Source organism: Mustela putorius, unplaced genomic scaffold, assembly GCF_011764305.1.
Source record: "Mustela putorius furo isolate JIRA1106 unplaced genomic scaffold, ASM1176430v1.1 tig00003834_pilon_pilon_pilon, whole genome shotgun sequence".
NCBI classification, from domain to species: domain Eukaryota; kingdom Metazoa; phylum Chordata; class Mammalia; order Carnivora; family Mustelidae; genus Mustela; species Mustela putorius.
Genome location: NW_025421987.1, coordinates 94,832,767 through 94,847,123, shown reverse-complemented (window position 1 = coordinate 94,847,123; position 14,357 = coordinate 94,832,767). Strand labels below are relative to the sequence as shown.

Below are 14,357 nucleotides of genomic sequence, written 5' to 3'. Positions count from 1 at the left end.
TTTCCACGGCCAGAATAGGAAATTAAAATAAAACAATAGTGTGTCACTTTTTATAATAAATAAAGATTTGTCAACCAGTACAGTTTCATGAGGTAATGTTAGAATTGAATTTTAACCTTCAGATTTCAAAACAACCTACTTAAAGTTTAACACAGTGAAAATACAGTAAATCCATAGAAACTATACCATTATGTTAAGAAGAAATGAAAGATCTTCCCTGGACTACTCCAATGAGAAATGATCTCAGACTTCAAAATGAAGCACAGTAAGTGTTAGTGGAAAATTGCATTGCCATTTAGGGCAATAGGAGAAAATTAATTCTGATTTAAACATGGACCTTTTGTTTTTTATTACTTGTTTCATGAATTCTATTAATTGGCATAGATAATAAAATGTAACTAAAAGCAAGTAGGGAATAACTATTAAATTCTCAGTTGTAGATATGTTACCTTCCTTTTTTTTTTTTTTTTTTTTTTTAAGATTTTATTTATTTGTTTGACAGAGAGAAAGAGCACGCACAAGCCCGGGGAGCAGCAAAGGGAGGGAGAGAAGCAGACTCCCCGCTGAGCAGGGAGCCCTATGTGGGGCTCCATCCCAGGACCCTGGGATCATGACTTGAGCTGAAGGCAGATGCTTAACAACTGAGCCACCCAGGCGCCTCTCTTACCTTCCATTTGTAAAGTGGAAAGACAGTGCCTTTGGAAATGAGCCTGCTTTTTAAAGGAGATGCCAACTAATTGTAGTGGATGACAGTTACTCATTAGAATCATGGATCATATTTCAACACCCTGATTTTTAGTAAAGTAATGAAGGTGCAGAGAGATGGTTGCTCTTTGAAGGTCACACAGCTGGTCTGTGACAATACCGAGGCCTAGAACCTGTCTTTTTTTTTTTTTAACTTGCTATGGAAATTCCATGTAAATTTTTGCTTTGATAAAGCAGAATATGTCAAATATTTAAAAAAAACTTAAGAACTATTAAAAAAATAGTTCTCCTAGACTATTTACATTATTAGGAAGATTATGAACAGATTTTTTCATTTTCATATGCCTTTAAAAAGAATGTTTCATGAAAATACCAGTAAAAAGCAGACTTTTAAGGAATATAGTATATAAACATTGTATAGTAGTCTTTTCACAGAAAACAAAAGTCAAAAGCTTATAACAAAAGTTTTAGATATTTTCTAGGTTATAGGTCTGTAATGGTGAAAGGGAGAAGAAAAATCTGTTAAATGTTATTTAGAATTTTTTTCTGCTTTTCAACTTAAAACTTCAGAATTAACCTAAAATTCTTATATGAAGTTTATAAAAAATCTAATCTCAGGAAATACTTGCAAATACCTTCCCTTTACCTATATATGACTGTAGAATCTGCCCTTCTTCTCTAATTAGTTTTCTATCCAGCTTGATTTCATATATATGATTAGACTTCAAATAAAAGATATATTTGTGGTATTTGTACCTCACCTTTAAAAATCTAGGATCCCAACTCTGCAAGCATAAAGATTTTTCTGCCTACTCTTTAAGTATCTTCTTTAGATTGTCTGTAGATTAGTTTTAGGGAACACTTTTTGTTGTCACTATAAGGTACTAATCCTATGATGACAAATTCGCCATTATCTATAGTTTGATGGAATGGTGGCATGTAATATTTTCAAAGCCAACATTTATTTATTTGTTTGTTTTTATTTCATTTCCAATTAACATAGATCATAATACTAGTTTCAGGTATAGAATTTAGTGATCCAGCACTTAAAAGTGCTGGGCTCACCACAAGTGCCCTCCTTAATCCCCATCACCCGTTTAAACCAACTTTTAGAAAAGACTTACTTCCTGAGAGAAATGTGATTTTTTTTTTTAAAGATTTTATTTATTTATTTGACAGACCGAGATCACAAGTAGGCAGAGAAGAGGCAGGCAGAGAGAGGGGAGGAAGCAGGTTCCCTGCTGAGCAGAGAGCCCAAGGTGGGGCTCAATCCCAGGACCCTGAGATCCTGACCTGAGCCGAAGGCAGAGGCTTTAACCCACTGAGCCACCCAGGCGCCCCAGAAATGTGAATTTGATTAGGAATTCCCAGGTAGTTTAAAAACCTGTCCCTGGGCTTCATAAAATCTAAGCATCATTCTCTAATTTGAATTTTAACAAAAGAGATCATATTTTGTGTGATGTGATTGAAAGAATGTAAGGAGTGAGACACTTTATGTTTTATGTGAATTGTTGAATTTGTCTCTTGGTTTCAGATTTCTAGTTTGTAGTGTCTCAGGATTTTTATATGTCTATAATACATGTTTTTCTGAAAACACATGAGATCTACCAAAATTATCTTTCCATATCAGGCCATTTTCTCAATGTGGCAACTTCACCTCAGGCTCAAATCAAGGCCAGATGGGTTATTCATACATATATATATATATATATATATATATATATATATATATATATTTTTACCTATATACATATATATGAATGAATAAGGAAAATAATTAAGTGCTTAGATTATTTAGTAGTAAACTGGTTAAATGAATAAATAAGCTGAATTATTACATGCTATAGTCAGATTGTGTTGAAGTAGAAAATATAACTAAAAGCCTAAAATGTATTGTACAGTTTCTTAAAGTATTATATATGCTGCTAGCTCAGATACAAATTTTGTTTTTATTGGCTTTTTGTTTTAAAATAAGTGTATGATAGATTAAAAGATATTCTGCTTATGTGTGGCCTTTGTCTGCTGTCATGATGAAAAGGGGGAGAGCAGGTAGGAGGTAGGTTTATTTGCCTAATAATATTTTATAATCTTTGAAATTCTTAATTAGTGATCCTACTTTCCTTATGAAGAGTTTCATTTGTTTCAGCTTTATGAAGATATATCTATAGTGATTATTGCCCTTAATTTTTTAGGAGCAACTTACTAAAATGAGAAGTACTTTATTTTATAGCTATTACCACAGAGGGAGAAAATAATAGTAGAGGTATGCCCAAGTGTGCCAAGTCCTACCAGAACTTTTTATAGCATAATAATTGAAGAACATTTTTGAATATTTCTAAAATATTAGCATTTCAGATTCCTAAGAGTTAGAGTTGTGTAAATGCATACATGTATATATTTGAGAGCAAAATACAACAGATAATTTTGACTCTTTTGTTAGGTTTGAGCTTAAGCTTGTTTCTTTAATTCTTGCTTTATTTTCATATCATGCTAGTCCTTTGCTTATTTTGCACATTTGCGTTTTCATTCTTTTACCACCTTTCCTTTATGTTTTAATCCTGCCCCATTTTTTCACATGACAGGAAAAAGCCCGATCATATCAGGTACCAAATGGCTTCCTTCCCCTCATTTCTGCCTTACTCCAGTTTCCTCTTTGGCACGAGAAAGCTCATAATTAACCTGCATTTCATTTGGATTACTTGCAATGGATATAATGTCTCATGTTTTAAATTGGAAAGAAAATACACATATTTCATTTGAAGAATGGAATTATCTTTTCATTGCCAATTGCCTCAATATGTTTTAATTGATATATTTTAATATATCAATTTTAATTGATATATTTTAATTTGATACATTTATTGTAACTCAAAGATATAGATGAGTAAGTAATATGAATGCCTTTGTATCTTTTTTATTTTTTTGAGGAAAATAAGCCAGTTAAACACTTTTCAAAATTTTAAACAGTAACTAGGAATTAGCGCCTTTGCTAATAATCATGTTAGTTTTATTGAAAATACAAATTATCATTTCCTAGAGGTTTTTTAAAAAATATTTTGGTCTTTTTTTCTTGGGACAAATTTAATTGAATTTGAAAGATAGTAGTATACATGCTGAAGCTTTTAATTTTGTTAAATGTTCACCTACTTGGCACATATATGAATTTCATTTTTATAGCTTTAGTGACAAATCTAAGATTTAGAAGTTTGACTTTTACATTTTATTTTTGGTTTCAAGTGCTGTTCTAGGACTAATGATTAAACATGAAAAAAGACACTTGATTTATTTTTTTAATACATTTTTTCCTTTACTCCCACCATGTTTTGTTATCCTGAAGCTCTCATAGGTATTTAAATATCAATAATATCTAACTGTTTATGAATTTAGTATTTTGGCCTAAAATCTTTATTGAGTTATTTCACTTTGGGATAGATATAAAGTGGTGTATTATTTTTCTTAATGAACCAAGAAATTTTGCTGTTTAAAAAACAGTCTTTTTATATTTTGGCTTTGTGGTCAGTTTCTGTAGGATATAGTGTAGTAATCAGCTCAGTGCTTTCTAAAGTTGGTCTTTTTGATTATTTAATTATCTTAAAAAATGTTTTTTAAAGTTCACTTAAGTAATCTCTACACCTAACGTGGGAGTTGAATTCATGACCTCAAGATAGATAGCTGCACACTCCTCCTTTGGCTCCCCTTCTGAGCCAGCCAGGTGCCCTTACTGTTTTTTAAAGTAGCTCCAAAATACAGGTAGTGTGAGCGTGAAATAAGTAACTTATCCTATACATTATAGGCTATGAACCATCTCATTTTTTCCTTTTATTAGAAATGTTAATAATAGCTAGTATTATCCCATAGGAGCAGTTTAAAAAATTACATTCCATCTTACTCATCCAATTAAAGTTTTGATCAATGTAAATGAGTGTAGTTGACTCTTTTTTCTTTATTTTAATGGCAGAGGAGGGGAGACAGTGTCATATAATACATAGATTTTAATAATTGAAAAATTTTTTTCTGTGTAGGATTTATTATGATTTTCTTCCTTAAGAAATGTCAAAATTAAGATGAATTTATAGTGTCTTCCCTGAGTGTACAAAAAAGTGATGATGTGAGAGAGTCACCCAGAAGCAGATAGATGGTAGGGAAACCTGGGTTTCAGAAATGTATTGGGATTCAGAAACGTATACGATCTATAAAGTTAATAATCAGAGGAAATGCTCTCTGACCAAAAAAAAAAAAAAAAAAAAAATTTTAATGTGGTGTTTTTAAAATTATTTTTCGAGGTTATTATCCTAAGATGCAGCAATTCAATAGAAATTTATTTTTTAAAGATATCAGAAGCACGAAAAGTTTACACGGTTATGTGGGTGGGTGCTTTCTATTGTGCAATAAAACTATAGTTTTTCATAGAATTATGTATGATTACTATACTGTAAAACATAAGAGCTGTTATTAGTATAGTTCACTCTACTTCAAATGATTTAAAAAAAACCATTTTGATCAATATCAGAGATTGTTTCCATTGCATGTCATCCCATGTGGCAGGGCTGCACCATTTTGTTTGTTTATAGGTGTTTCCTTTAACATTTCTAACCAACTATGTGTACCAAAGCAAAGAAACCGAGAAGTTCTTCCTTTTCTAGCCTTCCTCTTGATGATTTGTATTAGAGGCAAGTCACTTGGTTTTATCTAGATGCTTATTTAACAGATCTCTATTTTAATGGTAAAGGTGATACCGTTTGAAGTAGCAAGAAAACCTAACAGTCTGTCTAGTTTAAAACAGAAAAGCATCTAATAATTTTCATAGCTTTGGAGAATTAACTTAATTTTTTAAAATAGAAATCTAAGTATGTCTAAATACATTTTCTAGTGCTTTGTATTAGTCAATGAAAAGGTAGAATCTCTATCTGCTAATAGATTAATAACTAATGTTTACAATAGAAATCATCTCACGTGAAACTAATTTTAAAATAATAACTGAAATAGTTTGACCTTTCATGCTTGATGAGAATTTTTGCTTCTTTTTATGAATGGCTTTTGGCTGTTAATTTTTTTTTTTGTAAGTCTTTAGCTTCTTTTACTGTTTTAATAAATAAGAATTAGTAAATATGCCATACATAGGTTAGCTTTTTCTTCTAAAACAGATTGCAAGTAAATTGTTTGCCTAGTAACTTATAAGAACAAGCAGAACAATATAAATAGGTGAATCATTTTTAGTAATAACTTTTATTCTGCTTATAAGTATTTTATATTAAAGTGAAGTCAAGTGAATTGGCGATTATCTCTTACTTGATATCAGTTCTAAAATGATTTAATTTCCTGTTTTGCTTAACAAATCAAACACTTGCTGAATTAGCTGTGCAAAGGTTATAGACAAAGCACCATTTAGTTCAGTGTTTTGCTGTATACAAATGGATCGTCTTTTAAAACATAAGTTTATTTCTACTTGATAATTGAAGCAATTATTTTGGGGGAAAGATTTTTAGTTATTTTTGAGTATCCTCAAAAAAACTAATTTTTACTTTTTTACAATTATTTGGTGATAGTATAAAGGATAACAGCTGTTGTTAGGATATAAATTTCTGATGGAAAATGAATCAAAATACAGTAACTTTATTTTCCTAGTCTGTCGTTTTAAAACTGTTTAAAATTATTGTTTACTTTCAGTAGTTATCTCATTGACATTAGTCCATATAAAATGAAACAAAACAGTGCACTTCTCAAAACATAATTATTATGAACTGATTTTCTAGTGCTTTCCCAAATATTTCATTTCTAACAACTGACCTAAATTATGTCTATGAGAACTTAATCTGTTTTTATTTATTTAGACGCTGGTTTTCAATACAGAACAATCAGTTGGTTTACCAGAAAAAGTTTAAGGTAGGTATTTTGTTAATTAAATGAAAACCCAGTGAGTCCCCCATTTCAGTTCTCTGTTCATCTTGATAAAGCACTGAAGTTTTTAAATGCTTGTGTATGCAACATTATTTTATTAATTTTATGTTTAGTCATGTATAAGAGGACTCAAAAGTGGAAAGTATTAACCTTTGATTCTTAAAATAAGCAGAGTGATTTTGAATTCTGAATTCTTAACTCCTGGTTTTAAGACAGGTGTTTCTGTGTCCCAGGATTATTACTTTCATTTCTTTATTTCTTTGGCTAGTGTGTGACAGGAACAATACTGCCATTGAACAGTATTTTTTTTTGTTTTGTTTTTTTTCGACAGTATATTTTGAGACTGAAGGAAAGGGTGCCTTTTGAGAAACATAACATTAGGGCAAAGGTGATAAATATGGAAATGTGAAATACGACAGTAAAATTTAAGCTTGAAGTAATTTAAATAGAAACCTCTAAATTTGTTAATGCTGTTTTTATACATCTCTTTTCCTGAACCTTTTTTTAAGGTTGAGGAATTTTTATTTATCGGAAAGACGTACCACAATTACATGGCACCTGAGAATGTTAAAAATAATTAGGGGAAAAAACTCTTAGTTAATAGGTGATTTTTACCTAGTTAGTCTTTGTGGATGACGTAGTCAACTGTACATTTATTTATTTTTAAAAGATTTTATTTGAGAGAGAGACAAAGATAGTGACGGAGATAGTAAGAGAAAGCAGGAGTAGGAGGAAAGAGAGAAGCAGGGGCTTCGCTGAACCTGATCAGGATCTCAGTCAAGCTGAAAACAGATGCTTAACCCACTGAGCCACCCAGGCGCCCCTCAGCTGTCCATTTCAAATGCTCACTTTGCTCTTGAGATAAATCTGAAGTTTTATTTGCTTGTTTCTGTGCTAACAGGCTTATTCCATGCAAGTCCTAGTTAGTTCATGGTTTCTTCTGCTCTGATAAACTTGGTTTTGAGTTTATATTTTTATTAAGTACTAGAAAAATGATAGAAGCTTCCTCATTTTCTTAGGTATTTTTAAGAAGAATAGATAAGCTTATTATTTTTTGTTGTTGTTATTTAAAAGTTGACTCTTAAAGGTTTCTTTTTTAGAGGAAAGTAGATTTTATTATATATGTGTATGTGTGTGGGGGGTAACCAGGAGAGTAATGGATGTGAAAGAAAATGGAAGAAAATTAAAGTTAGTAGGAAGCTAATGTTTATTGAGCAACTTATTAATTAATTGCCAAGTGTTAGACTAAGCTCTTTACATATACTTCCATTTAATCCTTGTACAGCCATTTTATGAGACAGATAAAATTATGAACAGGACACAGTTACCTTTATTACATCTATATAAGAGTTGATAACTCCTATCTCTAATCCTAAATGAGATAAATATAAATCTTTAAAATTAGACCATTTATTCCAAGTGATATTTTAAAGTATGTTATTATTGGTATTGGCAGTAGTATTTAAAAACTAAGTTGATAAACATGAGAGTTTTGTTTCCTTATTGTAGGATAACCCCACTGTGGTAGTGGAAGATCTCAGGCTCTGCACAGTGAAACACTGTGAAGATATAGAACGACGCTTCTGTTTTGAAGTAGTCTCTCCAACAAAGTAAGTGGTTCTAAAGAATGAGAGTTGCTTTTAAGTTTCTATCATTTATTTTAAAGAACTTTTCAGAGTATAGAACATTGTAAAATAAAACATTGTGTCTTACTTGTGATTATGGTAGAGAGGGAAAAACATGCTTTAAAAGTAAATTTAATAATTAATGATTATAAGTATTACAGTGAGATATTTATGTATTTTTGTATTATGAGATATTTACGTAACTTCTACCCAATATCATTTTCTTTAAATTCTATAAAGATTATTGATATGGCCATATGAAAACTTTTTAGCTGTCTTGATTATGAACTGATGTCATATATCAGATCAATTTCTCTGATAACTATCATTTTATATTTCTATCCAATAGAAAAAATTAGTGGTATATTTGGTAAATTAAAAAAAAATTTTAATGTTCAGAGATTTGTGATTTTTTTTCCTAATAGACAATTTATTTCATTTCTATTGATTTCTTCATGAACATACTATGTCCTAAAGATAGTTGAAATAAAACATTTCAAAAGAAATTGCTTTTTATTAGAAAATTATTAAATAGCAAAGTAAACCTTGTTATTATTTGGAGGGGGGTTAACTTAGTGTCTGAGAAAACAATGTTATTTCCTTTTAGAAGTTGTATGCTTCAGGCAGATTCTGAAAAGCTGCGCCAGGCATGGATTAAGGCTGTTCAGACCAGTATTGCTACTGCTTATAGAGAGAAGGGTGATGAATCAGAGGTTAGTAAACAATATTGTAATGTGAAATGATACATTGCCAAAAGTTCTTAATTTTAATTTCAACATTATGTGATCATACCAGTTTTTAATGAATGATGAATTTTGTAAATGAAAGAGGTTTTACTATGGAAATCTAGATTCAGTTTATTTCTCTTTATCATTTTAATATATGTTTAATTCAGTATTTGAATATATATCCTAGACTATCATTAGGTATTCTAATGTAAGTATTTTTCCCAAAATATGTTATGTATTCTCATTAATAAAAATCAGTAAAAAAAATAAAAGACTAGTAATTAATAAAAATCAAAAAAGGAAAACTCAAATTGTCTCTGGTTGAAATCTCCGTGGATAGGATAAGATGAATTGAATGTGGAGTCTTGCGTCATAGCCTGGGTTCAGCTTCCCAGTGATTTTACAGACTTTTGAGCAAGACCATTAGTAAGCTTTGAGAAATGGAACTTAATAATTCCTCAAGTAACTTCTTGAAAATGAAGCATTTGTGAGTCTGTGCATGTTTGAAAATGTCTTTATCCTCACATTTGTTTGATAGTTTGGTTGGGTTGGAGTTTCTAGATTAGAAATAATTATCCTTAAGAATTTAACAGCATTGTTTAGTTTCATCATTGCTGTTGGAGTCTTTCTTATTACTGACCTTTTTTTTGTATTGCTCCTCTCCAATTTTCCTGTTTTCTTTTTCTGGAATTTCTGGACTGATTTTATGATTTTTAAATTTTTTATGTGTTTTTGCTCTGCTTTCTCTGAGATTTTCTCAGTTAATCTCCCAAACCTTCTATTGAATACTTTAGTTTTGTTAACACATATTAAATTTCCAGGAGTTTCTTTTTGTTTGCTAAATATTTATACATGTAAACCTGTTCTTTCTTCATGGATACAGCGTTAGAGCTATGGTTTTTAAACTTGGCTGCCTGTGATGATAACACAGGGATTTAAAACAAAATCCTAATACATAGGTTCTACCCTAGAGTAATTAAATGGAGTTGGGATCCAGGAATCTATTTTATTTATATATATATATATTTTTTAAAGATTTTATTTATTTGACAGAGATCATAAGTAGGTAGAGAGAGAGGGGAAGCAGGCTCCCTGCTGAGCAGAGAGCCCAATGTGGAGCTCGATCCCAGGACTCTGAGATCATGACCTGAGCTGAAGGCAGAGTCTTAACCCGCTGAGCCACCTAGGTGTCCCCCATGAATCAATATTTGAAAAGCTTCCTGGGTGATTTCCATATACAGGCAATGTTGAGAACTGTTGAGTCAAGAGTTTTTTCTTGGCTATCTGGTAATCTATTCTGATTACAAGTTAAGGACTAAAGCCTGTTTGGACACTCTCAAGAACATAGTTAGGACTTTGTTGACTATGTGCCTCTCTGAAGTCTGGATGATTTGTTGAGGAACAACCAGAGAGTTAGGTTCTTTGGAATCTTTTTAGCTTGTATGATTTCCAGAGAAGTCTCGATATCAGTCTCCTGCAGAGGGGTAAGGGTCTGCTGGGAACTAGTTGCCAGGGATCTCAATATTCAGTGTGTATATGTTCATTTAATCTTCTGCCTTACACTTTCAGGTAAATCCTATGCATAGACCCTGTTTTACTTCCTCAGAGTATAAAATAAAATTCTAGTTATTTGTATTTATGTGTGGAAGCAGTCCCAAAAGGGCATGGAATTGGGGAAGGCACTTTGGGATCTACCTGTTCTTTCCACAGTCATTTCTCCCACTTTGGTTCCCACTTCTATGGTTCACTGGTATAAATCCTTGAGCCCTTTGAGTATCATGTAATGTAAATTCATGAACTCAGATTTTTACTTACTTCCATAGTAAGATTTGGCCTTGGTACACTTAGTTACTATTCATCGAACCATCTTCCAGCTTTCAAAATTTTGTTGCTGTTATTTGCTTTTCTGTTTTCCCTTTTTTTGTGGGTAAATGTCTTTAAAAAAAAAAAAAACACAAACAAACTAAAAAATCCCCACAAGAGCTTTCTAAGTAGATTATAGTCATCATCTCATTTCATGCCTAATAGTAATTTTTAAATATCATCTATTACCCACTCTATATTCAGGAGTCCCCAGTTGTCCTAAAAATGTCTTCTGCCACCTATTTATAAAGTAGCATCTTGTGTATGATGGGCATTGCATCTGGTTGTTATGTCTCTCAGTTCTTTCAGTCTAGAGCAAGGCCTTCTTTTAATGACAATGACTTACTGAAGAGATAAAGTTAGTTATCCTATAGAATTTCAACTGGTAAAATTCAATCATAGGTGGTACGTATACTTCATGTTGCAACAGGAGGCACTGAATACTTGGTTATCCAGTCATTCATTGCTAATGCTGTAAGGCTTCTGTGTGAAGATGAGGTGGCCACATTGGATTAGAAAGATGACAGTATGATTTCTCCACTGTAAAGTTAAATTTTCTCCCCCTTTCCCAGTCTACTTGTTACTTTGTATAGTAACTTTATTTTGTGTTATTTTGATCCTGTAAGATCTAATCCCCCTCCAACCATTCATCTAATGGTTTTACAGATGAGTTTGTAATTTCATTAGGAATTGCGAAATGCTGGTTCTCTAATTCTGTCATCCCATCTTTATTGATTAACTTGAATCTTACATTAAATATAGCTTTTGTTTATCAGCTAGAGCTATTTAGTTACTTTAACAAAGTGCTTGATTTTTTCTTTTAATTACCACATTTGGTTACCTTATTAGCTACTTCAAGGAGGACAGATATCTAATTTTTTGGTTATTGTTGTAAACTCATGGATTTTTTAGGTACAATAGGTCCCAATTAATTACAGTAATTACTTATTTTTACAAAATTATTTGAGTATGGTTGACACCCAGTGTTGTATTAGTTTAGGTATAGAACAGTGATTCAACAACTCTATCCATTACCCTGTGCTCACCATATTCACCATACAGTGTTACTACAATACCATTAACTGTATTATCTGTGCTATACCTTTTATCTCTGTGACTTACTCATTCCATAACTGGAAGCCTTTATCTACCACTCCCTTTTCCATTTTGCCCATTCCCCCCACTCACTCCTCTCTGGCAACCATTAGTTTGTTCTCTATAGGTCTATTTTTGCTTTTTGTTTGTATTTTTATTCATTTATTTTGTTTCTTAGCTTCTACATATATGTGAAATCATACAGTATTTGTCTTTCTTCATCTGATTTATTTCACCCTAGTATAATACCCTTTGGGTTCATCCATGCTGTTACAAGTGGTACGATCTCATCCCTTTTTGTGGCCTCATAATATTCCTGTGTGTGTGTGTGTGTGTGTGTGTGTGTGTGTGTATACACACACACATACATATCTTCTTTATCCATTCATCTATTGATAGATCCTTGGATTGCTTCCATATCTTGGCTGTTGTAAATAGTACTGCAGTAAACAGGGCTGCATGTATCTTCTTGAATTAACGTTTTTATTTCTTTGGGGTAAATAGCCAGTAGTGGAATTATTAGGTCATGTAGTATTTCTATTTTTAATTTTTTGAGAACCTCCATAGTGTTTTTCAGAGTGGCTATACCAGTTTACATTCCCACCAACCATACACAAGCAGTCTTTTTTCTCCACATTTTTACCAGCACTTGTTATTTCTTGTCTTTTTTATTTTAGCCATTCTGACAGGTGTAAGGTGATACCTCATTGTGGTTTTGATTTTCATTTCCCTGATGAGGCATCCGTATTGGTAAGGAAAAAGTTAAACTGTTACTCTTTGCAGATGATGTGATACTATACACAGAAAGCCCTAAAGATGTCACCAAAAAACTACTAGAAGTAATAGATGAATTTAGTAAAATTGGAGGATAAAAAGTACCCAGAAATTAGTTGTGTTTCTATACACTAACAATGAAGTAGCAGAAAGAGAAATTGAGAAAAAAATTCCATTTACAATTGTACCAAAAAGAATAAAATACTCAGGAATAAACTTAACCAAGAAGGCCCTATACTCTGAAAGCTATAAAATACTGATGATAGATATTGAAGAGAAGTCATAAATGGAAAGCTATTTCATGCTCATGGATTAGAAGAATTAATATTGTTAAAATGTTCATAATACCCAAAGCAATCTACAAATTTAGTACAGTCCCTGTCAAAATGCCAACAGCATTTTTTATTGGAACTAGAACAAATAGTTCTAAAATTTGTATGGAACCATAAAAGATCCTGAATAGCCAAAGCAATCTTGTGAAAGAAGAACAAAGCTGCAGGTATCACAATTCCACATGTGAAGATACACTACAAACCTGAATGGTTCTGGCACAAAAATAGACACATCAGTGGAACAGAATACAGAGCTCCAGAGATAAACCTACACTTCTGTGGTCAGTTAATCTAAGACAAAGGAGGATCCTTGGAAAAGGGGGAAAAGGCAGTCTTTTCAATAAATGGTATGGGGAAAACTGGACAGCACATGCAGAAAGAAAGAAACTGGACCACTTTCTAACACCACACACATAAATAAACTCAAAATGGATTAAAGACCTAAATGTAATACCTGAAATCATTAAACTCCTAAGAGAACATAAGCAACAATATCTTTGACATTGGCCACAGTAACATTTTTCTAGATATATCTCCTAAGGCAAGGAGAAGAAAAGCAGTAACTACTGGGACTACATCAAAATGAAAAGCTTTTGCACAGTGAAGGAAATCATCAATAAAATAGAAAAGCAACCTGCTGAATGAGAGAAGCTATTTGTAAAAGGTTTGTCCAGTAAGGGGTGAAGATCTGAAAGATACAAAGAACTTACACAACTTAACACTAAAACCCCCACAAATAATCTGATTAAAAATGGCAGAGGACCTGAATAGACATTTTTCCAAAGAAGACATACAGATGGCCAACATATACATGAAAAGATGTTCAATATTAGTATTTTTTTTTATGTTCAGATTATCACAGCTTTGTCCAATAAAAGCTCAGGATAATGGCTTCTAATAATTTTTTTCTGGTTTTTAACAAGGTTTTGTGAGGGAACAAAATTACGTTTGCATCCAGATCATCTTGATGAAGAAGTTGGTAGCATTGCTGAAATACCTGTTATGAAAAATCATACACTAGAAATAATAGGGATTACAGAAAAAATAGGGATAGGGCTTCCTGAAAAACCGTGTGAGTTTGTAACTAGAATACTTGCAGGAATTTTAGAGTCTCAGTAAAAATACTGGAAGAGTTGAAGTATTAATAAATGAATACTACAGCATAATAGGACTTAGCTTTAAAAATTGATGAAGATAGCATAATGGAAGGGTATGGAAGGGTTGAGGCTACTCAGGTATGGTGACAAAGGCAAAACAGGTAAAGATCAGAGAGAATGAATGCAGCACACACTTTTGAGTCCTAGCACATAGCCAAAATGAGCCAAAAAGAGTGGAAG

At 32.0% G+C, this 14,357-nt stretch overlaps 1 protein-coding gene across 2 annotated transcripts in view; it reads left to right on the top strand.

Moving 5' to 3' along the window:
• ACAP2 (ArfGAP with coiled-coil, ankyrin repeat and PH domains 2) overlaps positions 1–14,357 on the top strand; it is a 146,624-nt gene that overhangs the window by 107,014 nt on the left and 25,253 nt on the right. Inside the window, exons 11-14 of one of the 2 annotated variants that reach the window (XM_013052619.2) lie at positions 3,288–3,308; positions 6,537–6,588; positions 8,113–8,213; positions 8,836–8,941. In XM_013052619.2, the coding sequence (XP_012908073.1) occupies positions 3,288–3,308; positions 6,537–6,588; positions 8,113–8,213; positions 8,836–8,941 (280 nt within the window). The remainder of the gene's footprint in view (positions 1–3,287; positions 3,309–6,536; positions 6,589–8,112; positions 8,214–8,835; positions 8,942–14,357) is intronic. The other variant, XM_004745300.3, reaches the window with a different exon arrangement.